At 42.4% G+C, this 21,947-nt stretch overlaps 2 protein-coding genes across 5 annotated transcripts in view; one reads left to right on the top strand and one right to left on the bottom strand.

Moving 5' to 3' along the window:
• The first annotated feature begins 33 nt into the window (after positions 1 to 33).
• NSA2 (NSA2 ribosome biogenesis factor) lies at positions 34 to 5,778 on the top strand. The gene is made up of 6 exons (XM_054651762.2): positions 34 to 180; positions 408 to 595; positions 2,204 to 2,354; positions 2,689 to 2,868; positions 3,941 to 4,133; positions 5,508 to 5,778. Exons 1-6 carry the CDS (start codon positions 178 to 180, stop codon positions 5,573 to 5,575), a joined length of 783 nt encoding a protein of 260 aa, XP_054507737.1. The 5' UTR covers positions 34 to 177; the 3' UTR covers positions 5,576 to 5,778.
• An 11,895-nt stretch (positions 5,779 to 17,673) lies between these two features.
• The window catches only part of FAM169A (family with sequence similarity 169 member A), a 38,955-nt gene continuing 34,681 nt past the window's right edge, over positions 17,674 to 21,947 (bottom strand). For all 4 annotated transcript variants that reach the window (XM_077171234.1, XM_077171233.1, XM_077171232.1 and 1 more), the window contains one exon: positions 17,674 to 21,836. In XM_077171234.1, the coding sequence (XP_077027349.1) occupies positions 21,303 to 21,836 (534 nt within the window). In that variant the 3' untranslated portion in view covers positions 17,674 to 21,302. The remainder of the gene's footprint in view (positions 21,837 to 21,947) is intronic.

The following is a 21,947-nucleotide window of genomic DNA, read 5'->3' on the forward strand; positions in this document are numbered from 1 at the left end:
CTCTCGCTCCGTTTCTCCCCCTCTTCCTGGCCAAGCCCGGCGTGAAGCCCTCGGGGGGCGCGGACGCCGCCTCTCCGCCGGTAGGAACTAAAGAGGCGCGCGGAAGCGTTTCCATTCGGCGCCACTTCCCAGAAGGCCCGCCCTTTCCGTCGCGGAGGAGGCCGCGCGGCTGCCGACATGGTGGGAGCCGGCGCTGGGGGATACGGCAGCCGGGGGCGCGGGGCGCGGGGTCGGGCGGCGGGATGCAAACGGCGGTGCAGGGGAGGGACGGGAGGCTGCAGGAGGCCGGGTGGGCCCCGCAGTGAGGGTACCGCTGTCGGGCCGCCGCCTCCCCCCGTGTGGCGGAGGAGCCGTCACCGGCCCGCGGGCGGCCGTGCCCGCTGACCGCGCTGCCTTTGTGCCCACAGCCGCAGAACGAGCACATCGAGCTCCACCGCAAGCGCTATGGCTACCGGCTGGACTACCACGAGAAGCGGAGGAAGAAGGAGGGCCGGGAGGCGCACGAGCGGTCCCGTAAGGCCAAGAAGATGATCGGGCTGAAGGCGAAGCTCTACCATAAGCAGCGGCATGCCGAGAAGATACAGATGAAAAAGACGTGAGTGTCCGCCTCCTCTCTGATACCGTCCTTTCATCTTGACGCTTGAAGGATGAGATGAGACGCTTATATTGTTACAAAGAGCTCACTATTGCTTGAGTCACATGTTGTGGTTTTAAATAGCGATCGGCCTGTAGAAGGAAAGGGGCTTTGCCGCAGCAGACACATTTCAGAGTCCCTCTCTTTTAAATGAATGTTAACAATTTCGCTCCTAGAAGTACTTCCTGAGACAAGTGTTGATGGGCAGTAACCGTGACTAATGTAATCATGACAAAAAAAGTGAATGCAATCCTTTGGAGCTTTTATATTAGCTGCTGTTAGCTGATATAAAGTTAGTGTAGCAAGAGGCAGTATTTTTTAGTGGTTAATAGCAAATATACAGTAGCATACGAAGTATTTAAGCAAAAGATGAGGCCTGTCTTCAAGGATAAACAGCAGTGTCAAACATAGACGATAAAAGCATTTTTCTGTAAATTTTTTCTGTCATCCAGAACTTGAAATCAAAGCTGTTAATGATGCCTGAAAACTAGGCAAAAAAACAGTACTCCATAGTGTAAAGCCTGTGGAGCAGGTCTTTGTTTATTTGATGCTGGGAGTGAGGGGGATAGCGGCACCACAAACTCACCTGTCCGTTCTTTCCACAGCACTAGCTTTTCTGCTTTTCTTACTTAATGTGCACATTACACTTTCGTAGCCTTCATGTTGCAACATAGTTTCTAACTACATGATTATGTGAGCCCTTGTAGCACATGCATGGTTTTCACAGGAGGTGGTCGCAAGCCTCCTGGTGGTTGTTTTTTGATGAAGGCTCCTTAGTCTTCCTCAGCCTTGAACTTTTCACCCGGGTGCCTGTACATGCTCTGTAAGATTGTCTGCTTAAGTAGACAGTGGTTAGCTTTTTGCTGTTAGCTTGTTCTGCTAAATTTACAGGTTATTAAAACATGCTTCATTCACATACTCTGCTACAAAGTAACTACTTCTTTCTGCATAGCTACAGCTTTTTGCATAGCTCAAGCATTATATTGTTGCCTCAGCATCATTAACATTCTCATTAATTGCTAATGAACTTCATACCTATCCACCGTGTAGTTTTTGCTGGTTTCAAAGTGTAGATAGCTGCTTTCCTCTGCTACTTTTAGAGGTGATGAGTTTATTAACCCGTTATTAGTTTGTGGGTCTTTTCTTCTTTTCTTCCCCCTGGTAAACAACCTCAAAATTAACAAAACTTGGCTCCTCTTACAAACACACATTCCTCACATGTGTAAGCATTGCCATCAAATCTCAGAAGAGGAATAGAATGGGTTTTTTTTTGTCAGCAGAGAGAAAGGCTACCCTCTCTCAAAGTGCTTGACTGTTTGCTTTGGGTCACACAGAAATTCCTTAAAAGAGGTGCATGTCTTTCTTGTGTTCCTGTCCTGGTAGGAAGTGACAAGATTGAGTGAAATTAGTACTTTACCTTGAAAATTATTTAGTATTATTCCATATAAATATATAATACTTCACAAATACCTCTTAAAGAAAAATTTGAGCAGGCACAGGCTCAAAATGGTATATCTAAAAATAAGTCTTTTTTCTTGTGCGGTTAATACTGGTTTTCTTTCTTTGCAGCATTAAAATGCATGAGAAGAGAAATACAAAGCAGAAGAGTGATGAAAAAACACCCAAAGGAGCTGTACCAGCATACCTGCTGGACAGAGAGGGCCAGTCCCGGGCCAAGGTCCTCTCTAACATGATCAAACAAAAAAGAAAGGAAAAAGCTGTAAGTAAATGTATCAAAGTTCAGATACCTAAAATAACAACAACCACTTTATATTGCTGATGCCAAGGTTATGTAACAGCCTTCAAGCAAAGACTGATTAAAACATGAAATCTTGAGTGACTGAACAGTTTAGGACAATGTGAGCATATGAAGTATCTTGATTTTTGGAACTTTTAAGTGCTAATTAAATAAGTAGCTATGAATTGCATAACAGCTATGGTCTAACCCTTTGCTTTCCAGAAATTTGATTTTATTTGGTTTTTCCCTTTTTATTTAAATATGTGACAGGTAAGAAAATTGACCTTTTTTTTTGTTTGTTTTACCCTCCTTCCAGGGGAAGTGGGAGGTGCCTGTGCCAAAGGTTCGTGCACAAGGAGAAACAGAAGTTTTAAAGGTGATTCGTACAGGAAAGAGAAAAAAGAAGGCATGGAAGAGGATGGTTACAAAAGTTTGTTTTGTTGGAGATGGCTTTACTAGGAAGCCTCCTAAGTACGAGCGATTCATTCGACCAATGGTAATGTTTTAGAGCCTTAAAGAACATTTAAGTAATAATTCTTTTGACTTACTGCTTTGATTTTCTGTGTTAAAGAAACTTTCTTGTGTGATTATGCACTTGATCATTACTTATGTAGAACATTCCTGTTAGTTTCCTTGCCAAAATATAAACCTCTAATAGCATGGGGGGTGGGGAGATGCCTCTACAGTCCCAGTATATGTTGAAATTCCTGCTTTTATTCCTATAACTCAGGTGATGCCAGTAAGTTAAAGCTACGAGCTTTTGAATTAGCATAGGAAAATCTTTATCAAAAATACTTTGCATATATTTTAAAGATGGAGGTGTCTTTTTCAAGCTGCACTGATTCTCCGAACTGCAGAAGCCCACTCTGTTCTAGGACTTCAGAATTCCCTCCTTTTGGCTTAAATAAGCTTGAAGCACACTTGTGACTGTGAAGGGAAAAGCTGTGCCTCCAGTCCAGCCTTTACTCACTCAGCTGCAGGAGCAGTGCCTGGGTTCAATCAGCCTGGCAGCACAGAGGCAGAAGAGCTGGATTCAGTGAGATAGTGTTTTATATAAAGAGCCATTCCTGTTCCCTTACAGGACTCAACAGTCACTGTGCAGGCTGCCCATTGAATTGTACTTCACTGCTAGTTTGATGGTCTTACAAACTAGCCTTGGAAAGATTTTTTTTGGCACAGAAAAATTATGGTACATAATTGTCAAGTACCCTCTATGAAGTGCAGGTCACTAGATAAAAACTGCTCTAGGAGATGAGTATTTCATATTTTGTCATACTTCTTCATGGAACAGAAATTGTCTAAGGCAACAAGTATTATTGTTGGGCTACTACTAAAAATTGACATCCTGAAAACATACATGGAAAGCTTTATCTTTTTATTAACCAGATTTTAAAATAAGTCTGTCAATCTACAGTAGGCAGATGGCATTCTGTATTCTAAGTTGTTTCATTCTCCTTAGTCTTTCTAAACACACAGAGAGGAGGACATAATTCCCAAAGTGTTTAACTAGATCAGTTGTGAGAGTTTAAAGCAAATATTAACTCATTCTAACACTCTTTATGCAACAGGGCTTACGTTTCAAGAAGGCACATGTGACACATCCTGAACTTAAAGCTACTTTTTGCCTGCCTATCCTTGGTGTAAAAAAGAATCCATCATCTCCTCTGTATACCCAGCTGGGAGTAATTACTAAGGGTACTGTCATTGAGGTGAACGTGAGTGAGCTTGGCCTTGTGACACAAGGGGGCAAAGTTATCTGGGGTAAGTAAATTTACTACTTATACTGCTGAACTACTTTTTAAAGTTTTTAATCTTCATTGCACCATGTGTTGTCAAGATCTCATCCTCTAGTCATAATTGATGGATTGTTAAACCTTAGGTTTGGGCTGTAGCAGAAGCAACTAATAGCAACTCTAAAAATATGTGCTTTAAGTGTTAATCTTACGCTTTCCATTCAGACTTGCAAAATCAAATTAGATAAAGTTCAGAGCAAAGACTCAGCTTGCTTGCTTGTATATCATATTGAGCAATGCCACAAATCTGTTACCATGTGAACCATGAACAATTGAACTACACTTGCAGTGGAAATTCTGTGTAGGAGCCTCATTAACAGATTCTGCACCTGGGACAAGGCATCCATGGTTGTATGTATGGACTGGGGAACAGTAGGCTGGAAAGCAGTGCCATGGAAAGGAACATGGTTGATGTCAAGTTGAACATGGTCAGCAATGCCCTGGCAGCCAGGAGGGCCACCCATGTCCTTGGGGGGGCATCAGCCAGGCAAGGGAGGGGATTGTCCTGCTGTGCTCTGCACTGGGGCAGCCTCACCTCCAGTGCTGGGGGCAGCTCTGGGTGCCACAGTGTAAGAGAGATACAAAACTATGGGGGAGTGTCCAAAGGAGGGCCACAAACATGGTGCAGGGTCTGGAGGGAAAGCTTTTTGAGGAGTGGCTGAGGTCATTTGGTTTGTTCAGCCTGGAGCAGAGGAGACTGAGGGGAGATATCACTGTAGTCTTCAGTGTCCTCACAAGACGAAGCTGAGGGGCAGGTCCTGATCTCTTCACACTTGTGACCAGTGACAGGACTTGAGGTAACAGCACCAAGCTGAGTCAAGGGAGGTTTAAGTTGGTATCAGGGAAAAGGTTCTTCACCTAGGCTGTGGCTGAGCAGTGGAACAGGCTCCCCTGGGAAGTGATCACAGAGCCAGCCTGACAGATTTCAAGAGGCATTTGAACAATGCTTTCAGGCACATGATGGATTCTTGGGGGTGTCCTGTGCACGGCCAGAAGTTGGACTAAATGATACTGATGGATCGCTTCCAACTTAGCATATTCTGTGATCTTCATAGGATCAGACAGACTTCATTTAACAGAGGAGTTCACTTGGACAGTAGGAAACCTAAGATTTTTTTTTAAATCTCAGAACTCTAAATGATTCATTTATAAAAACAGAGCTTTAATATAATATTTTGAGAACATAAGTTTACAGCTCAGTAGAAGATAGATTTAGATTTCAAAATGCATTTGAGTCCCTGTGCTTTAGAGACTTGTTGATTGTATTTGCAAATATAGAAAGATCTAATCTATAAGAACTACTTCCAGGTTTTATACACATGTAATTCCCTTTTCTCTCTAGGGAAATACGCCCAAGTAACTAATAATCCAGAAAATGATGGCTGTATTAATGCAATTCTACTTGTTTAAATTGCATACCAAGTGTTGGATGTGGACACCTACAAAATAAGTGGACTTTACCCAAATTTAGAAAATCTTTGGAACCTTCAGCCATTCCAGAAGAGTGACCCTACAAGCTGATGAGGAACTTCAGCCAGAAACAACTGCTCACATTTTTATATTTATGTTTGCTCAGTTGAACATTGCCCTTAAATAAAGAGATTTAATTTTTATTTCTTCATGTGGTATGGATTTGATCTAAACCTTCTTGGCGTTTTTACAATAGCAGTTTCCTTGCTTAAGTATGTTGTACCTAATTCAGGTCACATTCCCATAGGGGAAATTTCCCATATGGGAAATACAGCCACTATCTCACACAATGTCCTGCTGTAACAACTAAAGATACAGTAGTGTGTGCTAATTTGTATTTGACTTCTGGGAAAGAAGACTTGGGAGGCTGCAGCTGGAATGTTACTGCAGACTGACATTAGAAACCAAGTTTGATACCTGCCCCTGCAGAATCATGGGCTTGGGAGCATGTGAGCAGCAATGGGGGTGTGTGTTACAAATGAGTGTTTGAGATTGCTTAAAAAATCACTGGCAAGGGCACCTGAAAGAAATAGATTTAATATTAAGCAGCAGCACAATGAAGTTGATTGGCAAGATTTGCTCTACTTCTATGAGACAATTAAGGCACACTAAGGAAAAAGTGACACAACAAACCAAAAAAACAAAATCTAGTAAATCAAAACAGAAATTAACCAAGAACTGTCAAGGGTGTGTGTGTGTCTGTGTGTGTAACAAAAGGATAGAAAGGGCAAGGATAAAAAAGAAAACAGTCTAAAAGCCCAGCAGCACTCAAATGTAACCATGTTTAACTTATAGCTTAAACTTCACTCATAACTTATAACTTAGCCTTAACAATTTAACAGAGGAGGACTTAACCTAACTTGTAGCTTAACAGCTTAGCAAAAGAGCAACACTTGACAACATTTAACTTTGCTTATGTCTTTACCTTACAGGCCTAACTTAGATACCTCAGATACTTAAACATCTAAGAAAGCAGAATTTCTCCCAGATTTTCTGTAAAATATGTGCACATGCATACACACAAAGAATTAGTGCAAGGTACCTGTGAAACATTCTCCTCAAAGGTAGAGAAATGCTCACTCTGGATGCTTTTTATGTCCTCAGCAGCCAAAGGGTTGGGCCTCAAGGAGTGAGGGTATCCTTGTTCAGCAATCCTGTGTATACAACAAACAAGGGTTAGCTGGCTCTGAGAGGCCTCACTCAGAAGTTGCTAGTTGCAGCCTGCTGCAGCTCAGGCGAGCTCAGGAACTATTATTTTTGACCTCTGTGGGCCCGAGAGAGTGAATTTCAGTCATAACAATGTTTCATCCTGGCCATAGTTTGGGTCAGCCACTTTATTTGAAAATGTTAGAGCAACAATGTTAGGGCAGTCAGGCAAGAGAAACTGTTTTCAAGGCTCTTCATTATGAAAACAGGAGCTTGTTTGTTTCTGGGAGCAGGCAGTGTTCCTGATGAGCCCTAGAGGAGCTGAGCCCTGGTGCTGTTCAGTCACGGCTGAGGCCCAGCAAGCTTTTGTCAGATCACTGCTGTGCCTGGAAAAGGAGCAGGGGATGCACTACCACAGAGCAGGGTGAAAGATAACCACAAGGGCAGCTACTCTCTACCTGCCCCCTTACCTCCTGCCTTTCTCCCCTTTCTTTCCACGACTGCATTAATGGAATTAATTAATCTAGCAGAGTGTAGCACCTTAGTTTTAAGCAAGAGAACAGTTTCAGAAGTTAAAATGTATGAATTTAAAAGGGCTTAAATATGTGAACTTTGAAAATGGTTTGACAGTCTTGATACTACAATTTGTAGCAATTTTGGTGGCTTTAAGAAATACTGAAGAGAAGCTAAAGGTCACAAGCTTTAGCTGATCAATATATATTTAGCTTGCATTCTTGAAATAAAAGAATCAAAGGCTACTTCTAAACTGGGAGCTTTCAGCAATGTTGCAACTGAATTGGTAATCTTCCAGTCATGGATTTAGTGGCAAACAGAAATATTTTATCACTATAAATATCCACACTCACTACTTTATATTCTTACTCTTAAATAGTATTTCACTTCTAGCCAAAGAAGTTTTTAGCACAAATTGCAAATCAAACCCTAATAAATTTCTTCCAGTTTATACAGGCAGTAGTCACCTACAGCAGGTTTGAGTATATCCAGGTGGGGAGATTCCACCACCTCTGAGCAACCTGATCCAGCATTTGACCACTTCTAGTTTATACTGGTTTTTATTTTAATAGAATTTCCTATATTCCAGTTTTTCCCCAACTGGGCACCACAGAATCTTAATCCATCTTTATATCCTGCAGTGATATATGGCCTCTGCCTCCTCTATAGGTCTCATTAGGTTTTTGCCTTGATTAATGATTCCTGCACAGTTAAACTTCGCTTGAGCTTACCAGAAACACTCCATAAACAGGAACTTCTGATGCCTAACCAAGGAGGGGCATAGGAGATGATTGCTCATCCCCAATAGGCTTCGAACATTACTTACCTGAACCATAGCCAGTGGAACGGTACTATTATTACTGGACTTTTGAAGAATTCCAGTAATTACTTACAGCCAGGATGATGATTAATTGATGTCTTAAGTCAATCAACTTGCAATTCTATAAATAATGTTCCTAAATGAGGCCCTTCTAACTGTCCTGAGCCACAGCAGGCTCCTCTGAGTGGAACACTTCCCACAGCTCACCAGCTCAAGAGTTTGCAATACTCAGAGGACCCATGTCAAAAGCTGAAGGTGGGACCTGAACTGATAGCTCCCCATATTGCTTAAGGCGCAAACCTCACTCCTTCAGAAATGCAAAGGCATTCAATATGAGTATTTCACTGAACTTAAGGGGAAATTTAGTAGGTATCTTTATCTTTGTATGTATGCACATACACACACATATCTGTGAGTTGATTTAAACATGTAGCAAGTACACTATAAGCGTTGCCATCTCAGATCTATAATTATGTTATATTGTTGAGTAAATCCTATTTAATCTCTCCATAAATGTTAAACTAGTCAATGATTGAGTGTTGCCAAGTCCTTTACAGATAAACCACTGACGAAGTCCAGAACTATGACTGTTCTCAATCATGCTCTATCAGCAGTTTGGAATGCTGTGGCATCCCATCTGTAAGGAGAAGGAAGCATCCAAAATTCATATGCGCTTGTGGTTGAACAGAATGATAAAAGTCAGAGGATCCTCAAAGTTCCGTACTTAGCATGGAAATTGGTATGTTAGTCCCTGATCTCCTAGACTCAGCAGTGGAGTTTGGATAAAGGGTAGGGTGAAAAGGAAGAGAGATGAGGGAGGGGGAAAAGGGAAAGGAAAATCCAGCTGATGGGGTGCCCAGGTCCTGGGGCTCATGTGCACCTGAGCTTTGTGGAGTCATGGGGATACCTCAGCCCCATTCCTGTGCCTACACTGTACTGTGTTGTGCTTTATTTGCAGAAGCCAGAACAAGGATGTTTGTCCTGAAAAAGTGCTGCCCTACCTTTGTATGTCCCCATCTCAATCCATGTCCTGCTCTTGCTCACTGTGTAATTACCAACAAACCTTATTGAGATAAGATCCCAATATTACCGGGCGGAACATGCCTGGGCTCGTCTGGCCCTTGCTGCCTGACCAGAGGTGGCAGCTGAGGGGGTTTTACCTCAGAGACACCTTTGGCTAGCTGTAAGTTGCAGCTGGCACTTGGAACAAGTCCAGGCAACCAGGAACTCAGGTTTACCTCTGGTGGAAAGGCTTCAGGCGATGGTGAAGAGAAAAAGGAGACAGATTCTGCTGGAAGGTTTAATCCAGAGTTTTATTCCAGGGTCACAGATCTCTGAATCTTGTAACAGCACCAACAGAATAAAGATCTGTGTCTTTTAAGCCCCAGGGAGAGGGGGAGGGGAAGGGGTAGGTGTGCCACCAACCAGGTAGAAGGGGGGAAGGCTCAGGGGACAAATCACACTTGGATGGCCCAATTGTCCCCAGGGCTGAGAGGCATCTTTTGAACTTCGCCAATCAGACAATGGCCTTGCTGGCCTACTGAGATTGACGGACAGCTCTCAGCAGGAGGCAAGAGGAGGGGAAGGGAGAAGGTATTGGCACACCTGAGGGAGGAACTGATATAGCTAAAACAGGATATTGCATCACACTGCAACATCTCCCCCTAGTTTTGTTTAAAAAGAAGAGGACTGGGTTTGTGGTGCTGAGTGCTTGCCAAACCATGCTTGGTAAATCGGTTCCTCCTCTACAGGAGGGTCAGCATTTTCCACTGAGGCTTTCATGTCATCCATTGGAGCACTAAGGGCTTCCAAATGGCAAACTCCAGGAGGGGAAGATGAGCCTGAAATTAACTTGAGAACCATGCATTTGATTAGTCTGAAAACAATGATAACAACTACAATAACAATAACTAAGATAAACAGTACCAAAATTACGGTTTTCAGAATTGATCCCAACCAGCCCGAGAGTCCCCAGCCTTTGAACAGTCCACTCAGCCAGTCGTCAGTTTCTCTCTTGATGTCCAAGGTCTTTTGCCAAGGTAGTCCATACGTGCTTTGGGCTGAGGGACTATCCAGGAGATCACTGGTGGGAAGATCACAAGTAGGACGAGGAGCAGGCTTGGTCTCATGGCGTCTTGAGGCTACACACGAACCGTGGGATCTAAACTGGTACAAGGAAACTTAAGACAAACATATTACAAACTATTCCAGACAGGAGGTTTAAATGGAATTTCCTCCAGAGAACGCATGCGGCGTTTCCTTCTCCAGGCAGCATTGGCAACCTGGGGCGCTTCTCTCGATTTCTCTGAGACCTTGGGAACATAGGGCCTTACCCATTTGGAAGGAACCCACTTTAACCCAGAGGGGGTGGACACACAGGCATATCCACATCCCCAAGTAACTGATTTGTAAGGTCCCACTGTCTTCCAAGTCTCAGGGTCCTTTACTAAAACCAGAAGCTCTTCTTTCAACATCGTATGACTGCTCCCCCCAAAGTGGCATAGGATCGGCGGATTCAGGCTGTCAAAAGAACAGTTCAGAAAATTAATTGTGAACAGCACCCGGGACAACTGGATGTGGGGGGTGTTCCAGCTTCAGAACCTGTTGTTGCTGGCCCAGGACTCTTTTAATATCACGGTGAGTCCTTTCTACTATGGCTTGACCTGTAGGGAGTAGGGGATGCCAGTTTTGTGCTCTACTCCCCATTGCTGCAGGAAGCTCCTGGATTCCTTGGATTTGTAAGCAGGCCCATTATCAGTTTTTAACTCCTTGGGGATGCCCATGAAAGAAAAAGCCTGTAAGAGGTGCTTAATGGCATCATTAGATGACTCTCCTGTGTGGGCAGAAGCATAGAGCACTCCAGAAAAGGTATCTACACTAAGATGAATGTATTTCTGCCGTCCAAAAGACTGTATGTGTGTAACATCTGTCTGCCACAGTTCACAACTGTTCAACCCCCTAGGGTTTGCTCCTGCACTCACTGTAGGGAGTGCATGTTGTTGGCAATTTGGGCATGTGGCCACAATCGCTTTGGCTTGTTCTCGAGTGATGTGAAACTGATGGACCAGGCCAGGTGCATTTTGGTGGAAAAGCTGGTGGCTGATTTTTGCCTGTTCAAAAACATTTGGGAGAGTGGCCATCACTGCAGGTGCAGCAAAAGCATCTGCCCTTCTGTTGCCTTCAGCGATAAACCCTGTCAAGTCAGTGTGTGACCAGACGTGCATCACATAAAATGGTTGCTCCTAGTGAGTGACTAACTTTACAAGTTTTGAGAGCAATTTGAAAAGTGCAATGTTAGACACTTCTTGCAGTATTGTTTGATCTGCCCTGGATACTACTCCTGCTACATATGCAAAATCTGTAATCAGATTGAATGGTTCTGAGAACTTTTCAAAAGCCCTAACAACTGCAGCCAACTCAGCAACCTGAGGTGAACCTTCCACCTCAGCAATGTCTGTCTCCCATTGCTGGTTTGAAGATCCTTCCAAGTCATAACGGACTTGTGGGACCTCCCAGCCGCATCTGTAAAAACGGTCAGAGCCTTTTTTAAAGGTCTCCTACTCAGAGCACTTCTCAATTTCAGAGTAAATTGAACATCTTGCTCGAAAATTTTGTGGGCAGGCCATTGGACAGAAATTTGTCCTGAGTAGGAATCCAGAGCAAACTACAACACTTCATTTTCTCGAAACAATTGTTCCAATATTTGCATAGAATTTTGGCCTGATTTTAACTCAGTTGGAATGTGAATGCACTCAAAGTCACATCCTGCTAACTCCTTGATCCAGGTCCTTGCTTTCCAGATCAGTTCTGCTACCAGCTCTTGAGGCTTTGTCATTCTCTTGGACCTTTTGTGACTGAGGAAAACCCATTCCATGATCAAGAGAGGGTCCCTCTGGTCCTGACCCTTTTTAGGTGTATCCTTTGCCTTAGGTGTTTGTTTTTCCTCCCACTGGAAAATGGTTCCATGGAGGTGTGGCAACTTACCTAAGATGATAAATTTGAATGGCAGGTCAGGCTGACATCAGTTGGCCTGTCTTGTGGACATTGCCATCTGAACTTTTTCTAGAGCTTTCTGTGCCTCTGGGGTAATTGACCTAGGAGCACCTGGATCCTCTCCCCCTTTCAATAAATTGAAAAGAGGGGCAAGGTCTTCATTAGTCAGACCGAGCCATGGCCTTACCCAATTTAAAGACCCACACAACTTGTGGACATCCGCAAGGGTCTTGATCCTTGGATTGATTTCTAGTTTTTGAGGAACAATGGTCCTATTTCCAATCTCTAAGCCCAAATATTTCCAAGGTGGCATCCTTTGAATTTTCTTTTCCTGGAGCTCGAACCCTGCAACAATCAATGCATGGATCGTTAGGTCAAGCGCATGTGTGAGTAAATCATCACTGGGGGCACACACAAGGATATCATCCGTATAATGATAGATGATGGCCTTCTCTGCAGCTGCACGCACTGGGGAAAGCAGGGAAGAGACAGACCACTGGCAGATCACTGGCGAGACCTTAAGGCCCTGAGGGAGAACTGTCCAATGGTACCTTTTCATAGGGGCTTCCATGTTGATGGTGGGGACCGAGAATGCGAAACGCGGTGCATCGCCAGGGTGTAGGGGAATTTGGAAAAAACAATCTTTTATATCAATAACAGCCAATTTCCAGTCCTGGGGAAGCATTGTTGGGGATGGCATACCAGGCTGGGGAGAGCCCATATCTTCAATGTCATTATTAATTTGTTGGAGGTCATGGAGGAGCTGCGATCTCTTTTTGTCAGCTTTCTGAATGACAAACACTGGAGAGTTCCATGGGGATGTGGTCTCCACAATGTGACCCTTTTTCAGTTGCTCTTCCACTAGCTCCTCAAGCGCCCTTATTTTTTGTTTACTGAGTGGCCACTGTTTCACCTCAACTGGTTTGTCTGTCTTCCAATTCAGTTTTTGGGTGTAGCACTGTTGAACGACTGCTGTACAAAAATCCTGTGGGGAGTCAGGAATATCAACTGTGACACCCCACTGGGCCATTAAATCTCTCCCTAACAAAGGTTCTGAATAATCCAACACAAATGGACGGATATTTGCCAATTGTCTGTTTGGTCCCTCAATTTGGATGATGCTTTTGGATTGTCTCGCCAATTACATGCCCCCTAAACCTCAAACATGACCAGCAACGTTTTGCAAAGGCCAATGTGCTGGCCAGTCTTGTACTGGGATCACTGTGCAGTCTGCACCTGTGTCTACAAGCATCTCAATGCGTTTTGACTCCCCACCCCCACTGACATTACACCAGATTTTGGGTTTGTCTCTCCCAATAACTCGGACTAGGGCGACTGTGGGCCCTTGTTTTTCTGTACCTTCAGGTAAACACGGCACAGGGATAGCTTGTCCAACAATTTGTCCTTTGGGAAGAAACAGGGGTGGGTGGAAACAGTGCAGCCCGAGAATGAATTGCTCAGGATCTGGTGTTGTCATTCCTGGAGCAATTTCGATCTCTTGTGGTGTGTGTTTGGTGTCCCCAATTACGGTGTACTTAAAACGAATTCGGTGCCAAGTACCCTGCTTTTCTGGGTTGACGGAGACAAAATGCCAGTCAGTGTCTTTCAGGTGGAGTGATTCTGTCAGTTGCAACCTGAAAGGCTCATTGACAGAAGATGTGATTAACATAGGTTCACCTAAATCATAACAAAGGTTATTTTGTTTAACTTTCAACAGTGGGCCAGCAGACATGGTCTTTGAAGCATCTGCTTCACTTACAGAAATAGTAATATTACTGTGCGCTTGGTTTGTTTTGGTTCCCTTATTCCCTTGGCCTGCTCTTTTTGTGTCTGCACGCCTGGCATGCCGGCACTCCCCATTCAGTTTTTTTGTTGTTGTTGACCCCCTGGGAGTGCTTGTAGTTCTCCTCCCCTGCCATTTCTAAATTTATCAAATTGCTTTTTCAGGGGGAACTGGCTACTCCAATGTCCAAGGTTATTGCAAAGCAGGCATGGCTTTGTGGGGTCAACTATTGCTGGTCGTCACTGCTGCCCAGGGTGCTGCTGTGCTGAGGGAATGGGCGCAGGGCTGGCAATGGCAACAAGCTGAGGTAATCTTGGCAGCAGCCTTGGTCTGGTGTCCTCAGCAACGTTCATCAGAGGCACTTTCCTGTTACAGACTAGAAGCATATCTTTTAGTGGGGGGGGGGGGGTCTAAAGGTAGGCTTAAAATTGCCGCTTGACACTGTTCATTTGCATTTATAAATGCCATTTCCTCTAGCATTCTCTTTTTTAACTTGGATTTCAATAGCTCTAGTTAACCTTTCTACAAATTTCAGAAAAGGCTCTGATGGTAGCTGCTTGATCTTACTATAAGGCTCAAATGGCCCTTCAGGCTGAAGGGAAAAGAAGGCTTTTTCAGCTGCTTCTTTGACTTTCTCGAATGTTTCTACAGGAATTGCAGCAGCTTGGATTGAGGGTAAGGACCATTGGCCTTCACCGGAGAGATGCTCAATGGTAATTGGCATGCCATATCTTTTGCTGTGTTTGGATCAGCATGCAAGACTGGGAGAGCTTCTTTTAGCAGTTGTTTCCATGCTAATTCCCATAATTTGAATTCTGTAGAGGTCATGAGGCATGAAAAAAGCTGTTTCAAATCATGTGGGACAACTACATGATACCTACTTCTTAGTTCAGAATTTAAAAGGCCACAGAAGTGTGTGAGCCATACTCCCTATGGGATTTGCAAACCTCTTTAATCAATTCTCATCCAAAAGTTTTCCAATTAGCAGTTGGGGCTCCCCCTTGAGCTGCAGGCTGATACATAACAGGAGTGAATGACAAAGTGGGACCCTGTACTGGGTCTGCTGTTCCCTGCCCCGTATGCTTTGAATCGGAACCCTTGGGATGGGGAAGGAATTTTGGGATGCTTAAGAGGATCTTGGGAAGAAGAAGACCAGGTGTGGGATGAGGCCACATGGTATCCTCCATCTTGTTGACCCCCTAGGGACTGCTAGGGATCACTGCTCTCTGAAAAGGTGACACGTGCTCTGGGTTTCAGAGCAGGGGACACAGGGGTTTGGGAAAGGTTCCACATGGTCTGGCCAGGACATTGTGGACAAAGAAACTCAGGCATTTTAAAGTACTCAGGGAGCCGTCTTCCCAGGGCATGAGCAGAGTGTGCTCTCTTTAAAATACCAAGTTTTGGGGTACAGGGTTTAGAGCTGGGAGGGGGGGGAGAAACAGGGAGAGCAGAGGTACATTCTTTATTATTTGGCTTTTTTCTCCAATTACCTTTGTTTGAGCAAGGCTGCTTGAACTTGTAAACTCCAGAACATGAATTTAGCTGAAGATGTATTCCCAGACTGTCCCAAGGTTATCAATTCATTCCCAACTTTGTCCCAAAATTTGATATTGTGGGAAGTCTAGAAAAAGCCACCTTATAAACTGTTTCAATTTTCCTTTAGAGAACTTAACATCGCCACTGACTAAAATTCCAACAATATGATAATACACTCCTTTTTGTGCTGTGCTCAACTTAGAGCCCATTTTAGATATAAAAGGCACAATACAAACTCCCGCCGACCGAAAACAAAGCCAAATCAGCTACCGATTTCTAAAAAAAAACCACAGTTGAGAAGCAAAAACGAGTAGACGATAGCCCTTCACATTGCAGCTGCTTATACTGCTTTACAATTCCGCGGCAGCAGCACGGAATCGAGACCTGCCCTGCCGCGGCGGGGGATAGACCAAGCCTCTCCTGCCGGCACCGCCTGGTGAACGTGAAACCAGAGCCGCCCTGCGCCAAGAAAGCACCCTCTGGTGCCGCACGGCCAAGCCGAATCCAGGGAAACCCCGCGGCGCCTCCGGAGAGCCCCCATGCTGCTCCGAGAGAGAGGAGGGGCGGGCAGAACTCCTCCGCTCCTCCGCCGGTGCCGCGAATTTAGAAAAGCAGCAAAGCCACGCCGCAGTGAGCGATGCCTAACAGGGTATTGCTCCCGCTCCGTGGGGCTGCGCAGCCTATTAAATGCTCTGATTAAGGGCAAAAAAGAACAGATCTCACGGCAGAGACTGTAATTCAAGTTTCTACCCCCCCTAAGGAGCAGAAATACTCACCGAAATCAAAGCTTTTGGTGGCAAGGTCAGGCAGGATAAATCTCTTCACCTGAATAGGACCCCATGGGCAGGAGGGGCTCCCCTATTCTCCTCTGGAAAATTTGCTCACCAGAAAGGAGCTGCACTTTCCAGAGGTGCAAAGCATTCCGTGAGACTTGTGGATTCAGTTCCAAAGTCTCTGCTGAGAGCAATGCAGTCAGCACTCTTCCAGTGGATGCTAAGCTGCCTTTAAAGTCTTTCCGAGGTTCTGAGATACCGAGAGGACTTGAGGCTGCAGGGTCGAGCTGCCTCACGTTGGGCATCAAAATATTGAGATAAGATCCCAATATTATCTTCTATGCTTCTACAAAAGGGGATCCTCTTTGAATGTCATGACTCAGCAGGAGGTCTCCCTAACCTTTTTGCATTCCCTATCTCCGTGAATAATTTCAGATTGATTCTAATTCAATTTTCCTTTCTATGCTTCATCTCTCTAGTAAGTAATAGAGCGAATCTTGCCATCAAATTTTTTAAAGTCATGATTTGCAAATTTATATTAAACCTGCTTTTGCTAATACCTTTGACAGCGGTTCATTAAGCAACCTAAACTACTTGTGACATACACTTCCCTTCCACCAGGTATGTGTACACAAGGTTAAGACCCTCCTGAGCTTTCTCTTCTCCAGAGATGAGATCTCTTCTATCACAGATGCTTCTCCTGTCAGGTTTCAGATCTGGAACTCAGACAGGAAGTCAAGCTAGCTGCTTTTGTACAACCTTCATAACTTCTCTTATAGGATCCTACAAACACAGTAACTGTAACCACAACCTGTCACTATTTTATTAGTTTGACACACTGCCCCACTCTTGACTTAGTAACTTACAAGTATTTGAAAGTAAGAGAGGGTAAAAAACCAGTAAGTTACTTGCTTGGAGAGAGGGCATTTTGTCAGAATAGATAAACCTCCATTTATTTTTATAAAGTAAAGTTCTTGTTGCTTTAGTCTTTGCTGAACATTAACAACATGAAGTGAATATTTTAATTCCCTACAGCTGTCTTGAAAACCTTTACTATATTTAGTGCTATAAATACATAACTTGTTGGCTGAATATCACAACTGCACTTAAGACATTTTAATGTACCACACTGTGGGGAGTGTGTTACAGCATTTCTAGTTGGCTTGTCTATAGCAAGCTGTGTTAATAACTTCTAGGTTTACATCATGTTGCAGAACTGACATAAACAGCAGAATGCATGCCATAATGCTCAGAAGAGCTGATTCTGCTGCTTTTTTAAAATAAAATCTGATGCAAAAGCTAAAGAAAATTATTTTCATTGATACAAGGGTTTTTAATTAATAATTTTTGATTTCTTAAAAACTCCTTTGTAGAAGACAGGTGGTAAAATTCATGTACCAGTGCATTGAACCACTTTAAAATGTGCTTCCTATATAGCAGAAAAGGACTCAAATATTAAGAACCAAGCAAAAAATAATCACAAAATAAAAGTTTATTACTACTTCAAAACATTTCAAAAGCAGCCAAGACAGTACTAAAAAAAAAAAAAGGAAAAATTAACACAGTAACAAGACTAAGGTACAATACTATGCAATAGCAATACATCTTTCATAAGATTTAAAAACAGGGTATCACCAGTTTAGAAAACATCTAACACCACATTTGTGGAAATAAATTCAAAGTGTATCCCCATAGTAATATTTTAGAACAGTCACATAGAAGCAAGGAAGCTGAAACTTAGGCCAATTTGTTGCTAATAGTGTCAATGACATTGTAAATGATCAATTTGACTACTGACATTTACAAAAGAAATGATACAAAAAAGCAGCAAGGTCAGACATCATTTGAAATAAGTTAAAGCGCTTTTGAAATAAGATTTTACACTTTCATGCGAAGGACTGTGAAACAGGAGAACAGCAAACAAGAATTCTGCATTAAATTAAAATGGACCAAGAGAGAATATGGGAGAAGCAGTACAAGACAGACATTTGAACAAATATTGGATTCAAGTACAAAACCATTTACCATTTAAGTGCAAGGCTGAAGTCACAAATTAATGTTCTTTAAACTCTATTCCTAGACTAAATAAAGCTCAAAAATAATACTGCCTGCTTTCACTGTACACACATAGTTCCACAGCATGTTGTAATAACATTTGGTACAAACTTGTATAAAGTTGATCTTTTAATCTTTCGTTGCTGGTGCAATAGGATCTTTAAAATTGTTTAAGAGTTTGATATTAATAAGACAGTTAATAGTCCCCAAGGTAAAGCACTCCAGTCAATATAGTTGTCAAACGTAACAGAATTAATAAGGTATTGAACTACTGTTCCTGTGGGACAATCAGTACAGCAATAAAAACTATTAGTTAAAATCAGTATTTTGATTTTGCTACTCTGCATTTACTGGAGAAAGTTTGATGCCAAAGAAGTTGTAGAAATAAAACGCGTTCTTTGGTGCAAAGTAGTGCTGTGATCACTGTTAGAACAGTGTCCATCTTTCATGACTGTACTGGTTATTGGAATTGCTAATTGCACCACAACTGCCCACATTCTGTTTGCAAAAGTCTGCTCATCAGCTATTATCCCAGCCACCCCAGATTTATAAAGATATCTACTCAAGGGTGTACTTTTAATACATGAATTTAAGTTCAGTATTTAAAACTGACTCACTGAAATGAAATCAGAGATTTTATCATTCTCAATAGAAATTAAAACTATCCTAATACCATAATCTCATTATATTTATGTATTTACTCTGCAAATGTCTCAAAAGAAAGGTACTAATTGAAATAATTCCAACTTAGCCATGAAAAGTAAAATCTGGGTGAGTGAAATTACCTTCTCATGAACAGTTTTCCAACCTCACCAGGAATATAAGTGATAAACGTACATATCAAAAATCCACCTAGAAGTAATTGAAATTACTGGGGCTCATAAGTAAACTTTTAGTGGAAACATTTGTATCAATTGAAGGACTCAGAAGATGAATCTTCAGTAAAGCTTGCCCTAAAAATGGAAGATGAGTTGCAGTATATGGTATACAACCACTCTTTTTTTGAGGACCACCAGTCCTCAAAAATCCCCAATTCTTAGCAATGCAATAGATGTGTTTTCTAGCTACTTCTTTTTTTGAAACAATTAATCTCAGCAGTAAAAGAGAAACTATACAGAAAATATCAAAAGTTTTGTCTTATATGCTTTATATAAAAAGCTTTATGAGTTTTAGAAATGCTTAAGGTTCACTTGAATATGTTTACACACAATCAGGAAAGATCTTGAATATTTATCAATCATGGGGTTCATAATGAGTACCTGTATGTATATTGATAAGATACTATAGCTACATGCAATAGTTCAAGAAACCCATACTTAACTCAGTAATCTCACATACCCTGCATCTAAAGTTAATACATTTTTTTTAGCCGCCTTTTTTTTTCCTGTAAGTTGCTCTTAACAGGTTAAAAAGGAGCATGGTGCTTCATCACCTGAAAAATAAAAAGTATGAATGCATCTTAAATAGTTAAAATATCATATAAATAGAGTTAAACTTCATAAGCATAAAATCCAAAACCAGATTCTTACATTAACTTCATAAAGGGATAAAAGTTAAGACAGCATTGCAACTATTCAAGTGAACCTTGTACCTCTGTTTTTGCAACACTGCAAAAGACTAGTTCACGCATCTTGGAAAAGGCATATGCAGGACAAAAGGTGTAATTTTCTGTTCTCAGAATCATTGTTCTTTTATTTCTGAGTTTTTAGCCCATTACAAAAGGATCTGCATTTATTGGAAAGAAACACACAGCAAACTAAGGCCAACTTAGGTATGTGTGACAAGTTAAATACACAGTTTGCCAAGAGAACCTCAGAAGGGAAATGAGCATGGAAAGTCTGGGTTTATTCCTGTTGGCATACAGTGAATTTTGGTTGCTGCTTTTAAGAAAAGTCATCAACTGGGAAGCTGTCATCCCAGAAATTACACTCAAGTTAGAAAACAAATGTGGGAATTAGAAGTATTTGCAAGGTATCACCCACTAACTCCTAAAGGCATAGAAGTTTGGCAAGCAAGCATTTGCTGAAATACCCACTAATACACTAATAAATATCACAACCACCTGAAATGTCAGTGCTCACAGGAGTCACACACCTGGAAGACACAACATTTTAGTAGTTATCCCACAGCACCAGCCACGTATTTGGAAAACACAAAGAACCACTTCCATTCAGACCAAAACAAGATCAAGAGTAGTCATATCCTTTTCCTGTAATGCAACAAGGAAGCAACTATCCACTCAACACATGCAAGCAGTTAGGAAGGCAGTTCAAATGATTCCATACAGAGGCTCCATTCCATATACTCTGGAAAAACTTGGGTTTACCAAAATGCTTGCTTTGGAAGCTACAAATAGTTTGCTGCGTAGGCATCTCTTAATGTTTGCTCAAGAAATCCATTATCAGGAAGTGCTGTGGCAGACACTGCACTGCACTCTACTGACTCAGCTGTTTCAAGTGATTCTCATGAAAGACAAGTGCTGCTCATGTTGCATCGATCTACTGAGCTACACCTTCTTGTAGATTTTGAAACCTAGAATGAAGAATCTTACATTCTTTTAATATCTTAAGCCTGTGGGAAGGGAACAAGAAACAATGAAGGATTTTTCTTGTTCTGCTTTTCTCCACAGTAGAGAACACAAAGTTATTTAAAAAATTATCTCAAGTCATGTCCAGTGACAAGGAAGTCTATAGCAATTTAAGGGACCTTGACAGGGCCAGGATTTCACACTGCATTTTTCTTCCATGACTACCACCTCAAATATACAAACTATTCCCTTTGAAAGCACAACTGTATTTATTCATCATGTATCCTTTATGAAGGGAGGAGACTGGCTATTTACTTTCATACTATGAAGAAGCTCAGTTTCTAGTGGTTAAATTTAAAAAACAAACAAATCAAAGCTTGAGGAAAGGTGATGAACCCAAGAGGAAATCCAACACAGAATTTTAAGCACATGTGTCCTGTGCCAGATATGGTGCAGTTACACCTTAATGTTTTACACAAAATAGCCTTGTTATAAATAGATAAATTATCACTATTTGATTTTTAAGCTGGCTTTCCTTTTTTCTTGGGTGGACCTTTGTAGCCTTTAGCCTTTCTTCGCAAGTTTCTCCGATCTACAACGGGTACCTCAATTTCTGCTTCCTCAGAGCTGCTGTCAGCAGCCCGCTCTGCCACTGTCTGCGTGTAGTGATCTGGCTGCTCTGCAGACTCTTCTGAGGGCTCTTCCAACTGGTTCTTCTGTGCTTCCTGCCCAGAAGGCTGCTGAAAAGAAACACCCTCAAGTTCAACCATTACCAAAGAGCTCTGACTCAAGGCAGCAGGGGCCTCCTGTGAGTTGTGCCCTGCTTCCTCATTTTGATCTTCTAATGAGGAAGGTAGGTTTTCAGAAACAGATTCTTCTGCTGCTTCAGTTACCACAGAGTTGGGCAGGCCATTGTCAGAGGGCTCTTCCTTTGATGCCACAGCAGCTGCGTTTTCAGTGCTGGCCTTTTCAGATTCTTGCTGTTCTTCGGCGCCCTCCTTCTCTACTGATGTAACTTCTTCAGTCAGCATTTCAGAATCATTTTCATTTAAAACCTATGTGTGGAGGAAAACAATCAAAAAGACAATTAGTTGAAGGCAAAAGACACTGAACAACTACTGCCTCTAGTTATTAACATCAGAGGATAGTTTGGCATTCAGCAGGTT

Source organism: Agelaius phoeniceus, chromosome Z, assembly GCF_051311805.1.
Source record: "Agelaius phoeniceus isolate bAgePho1 chromosome Z, bAgePho1.hap1, whole genome shotgun sequence".
Lineage (NCBI taxonomy): Eukaryota > Metazoa > Chordata > Aves > Passeriformes > Icteridae > Agelaius > Agelaius phoeniceus.

What these genes read in the sequence shown, in the direction of transcription:
- NSA2 (XM_054651762.2), top strand. An exon ending in AAAAAAGAAAGGAAAAAGCT is followed by an intron (nt 2,355 to 2,688) that starts GTAAGTAAATGT and finishes CCCTCCTTCCAG; the next exon opens with GGGAAGTGGGAGGTGCCTGT. An exon ending in AGGGGGCAAAGTTATCTGGG is followed by an intron (nt 4,134 to 5,507) that starts GTAAGTAAATTT and finishes TTTTCTCTCTAG; the next exon opens with GGAAATACGCCCAAGTAACT.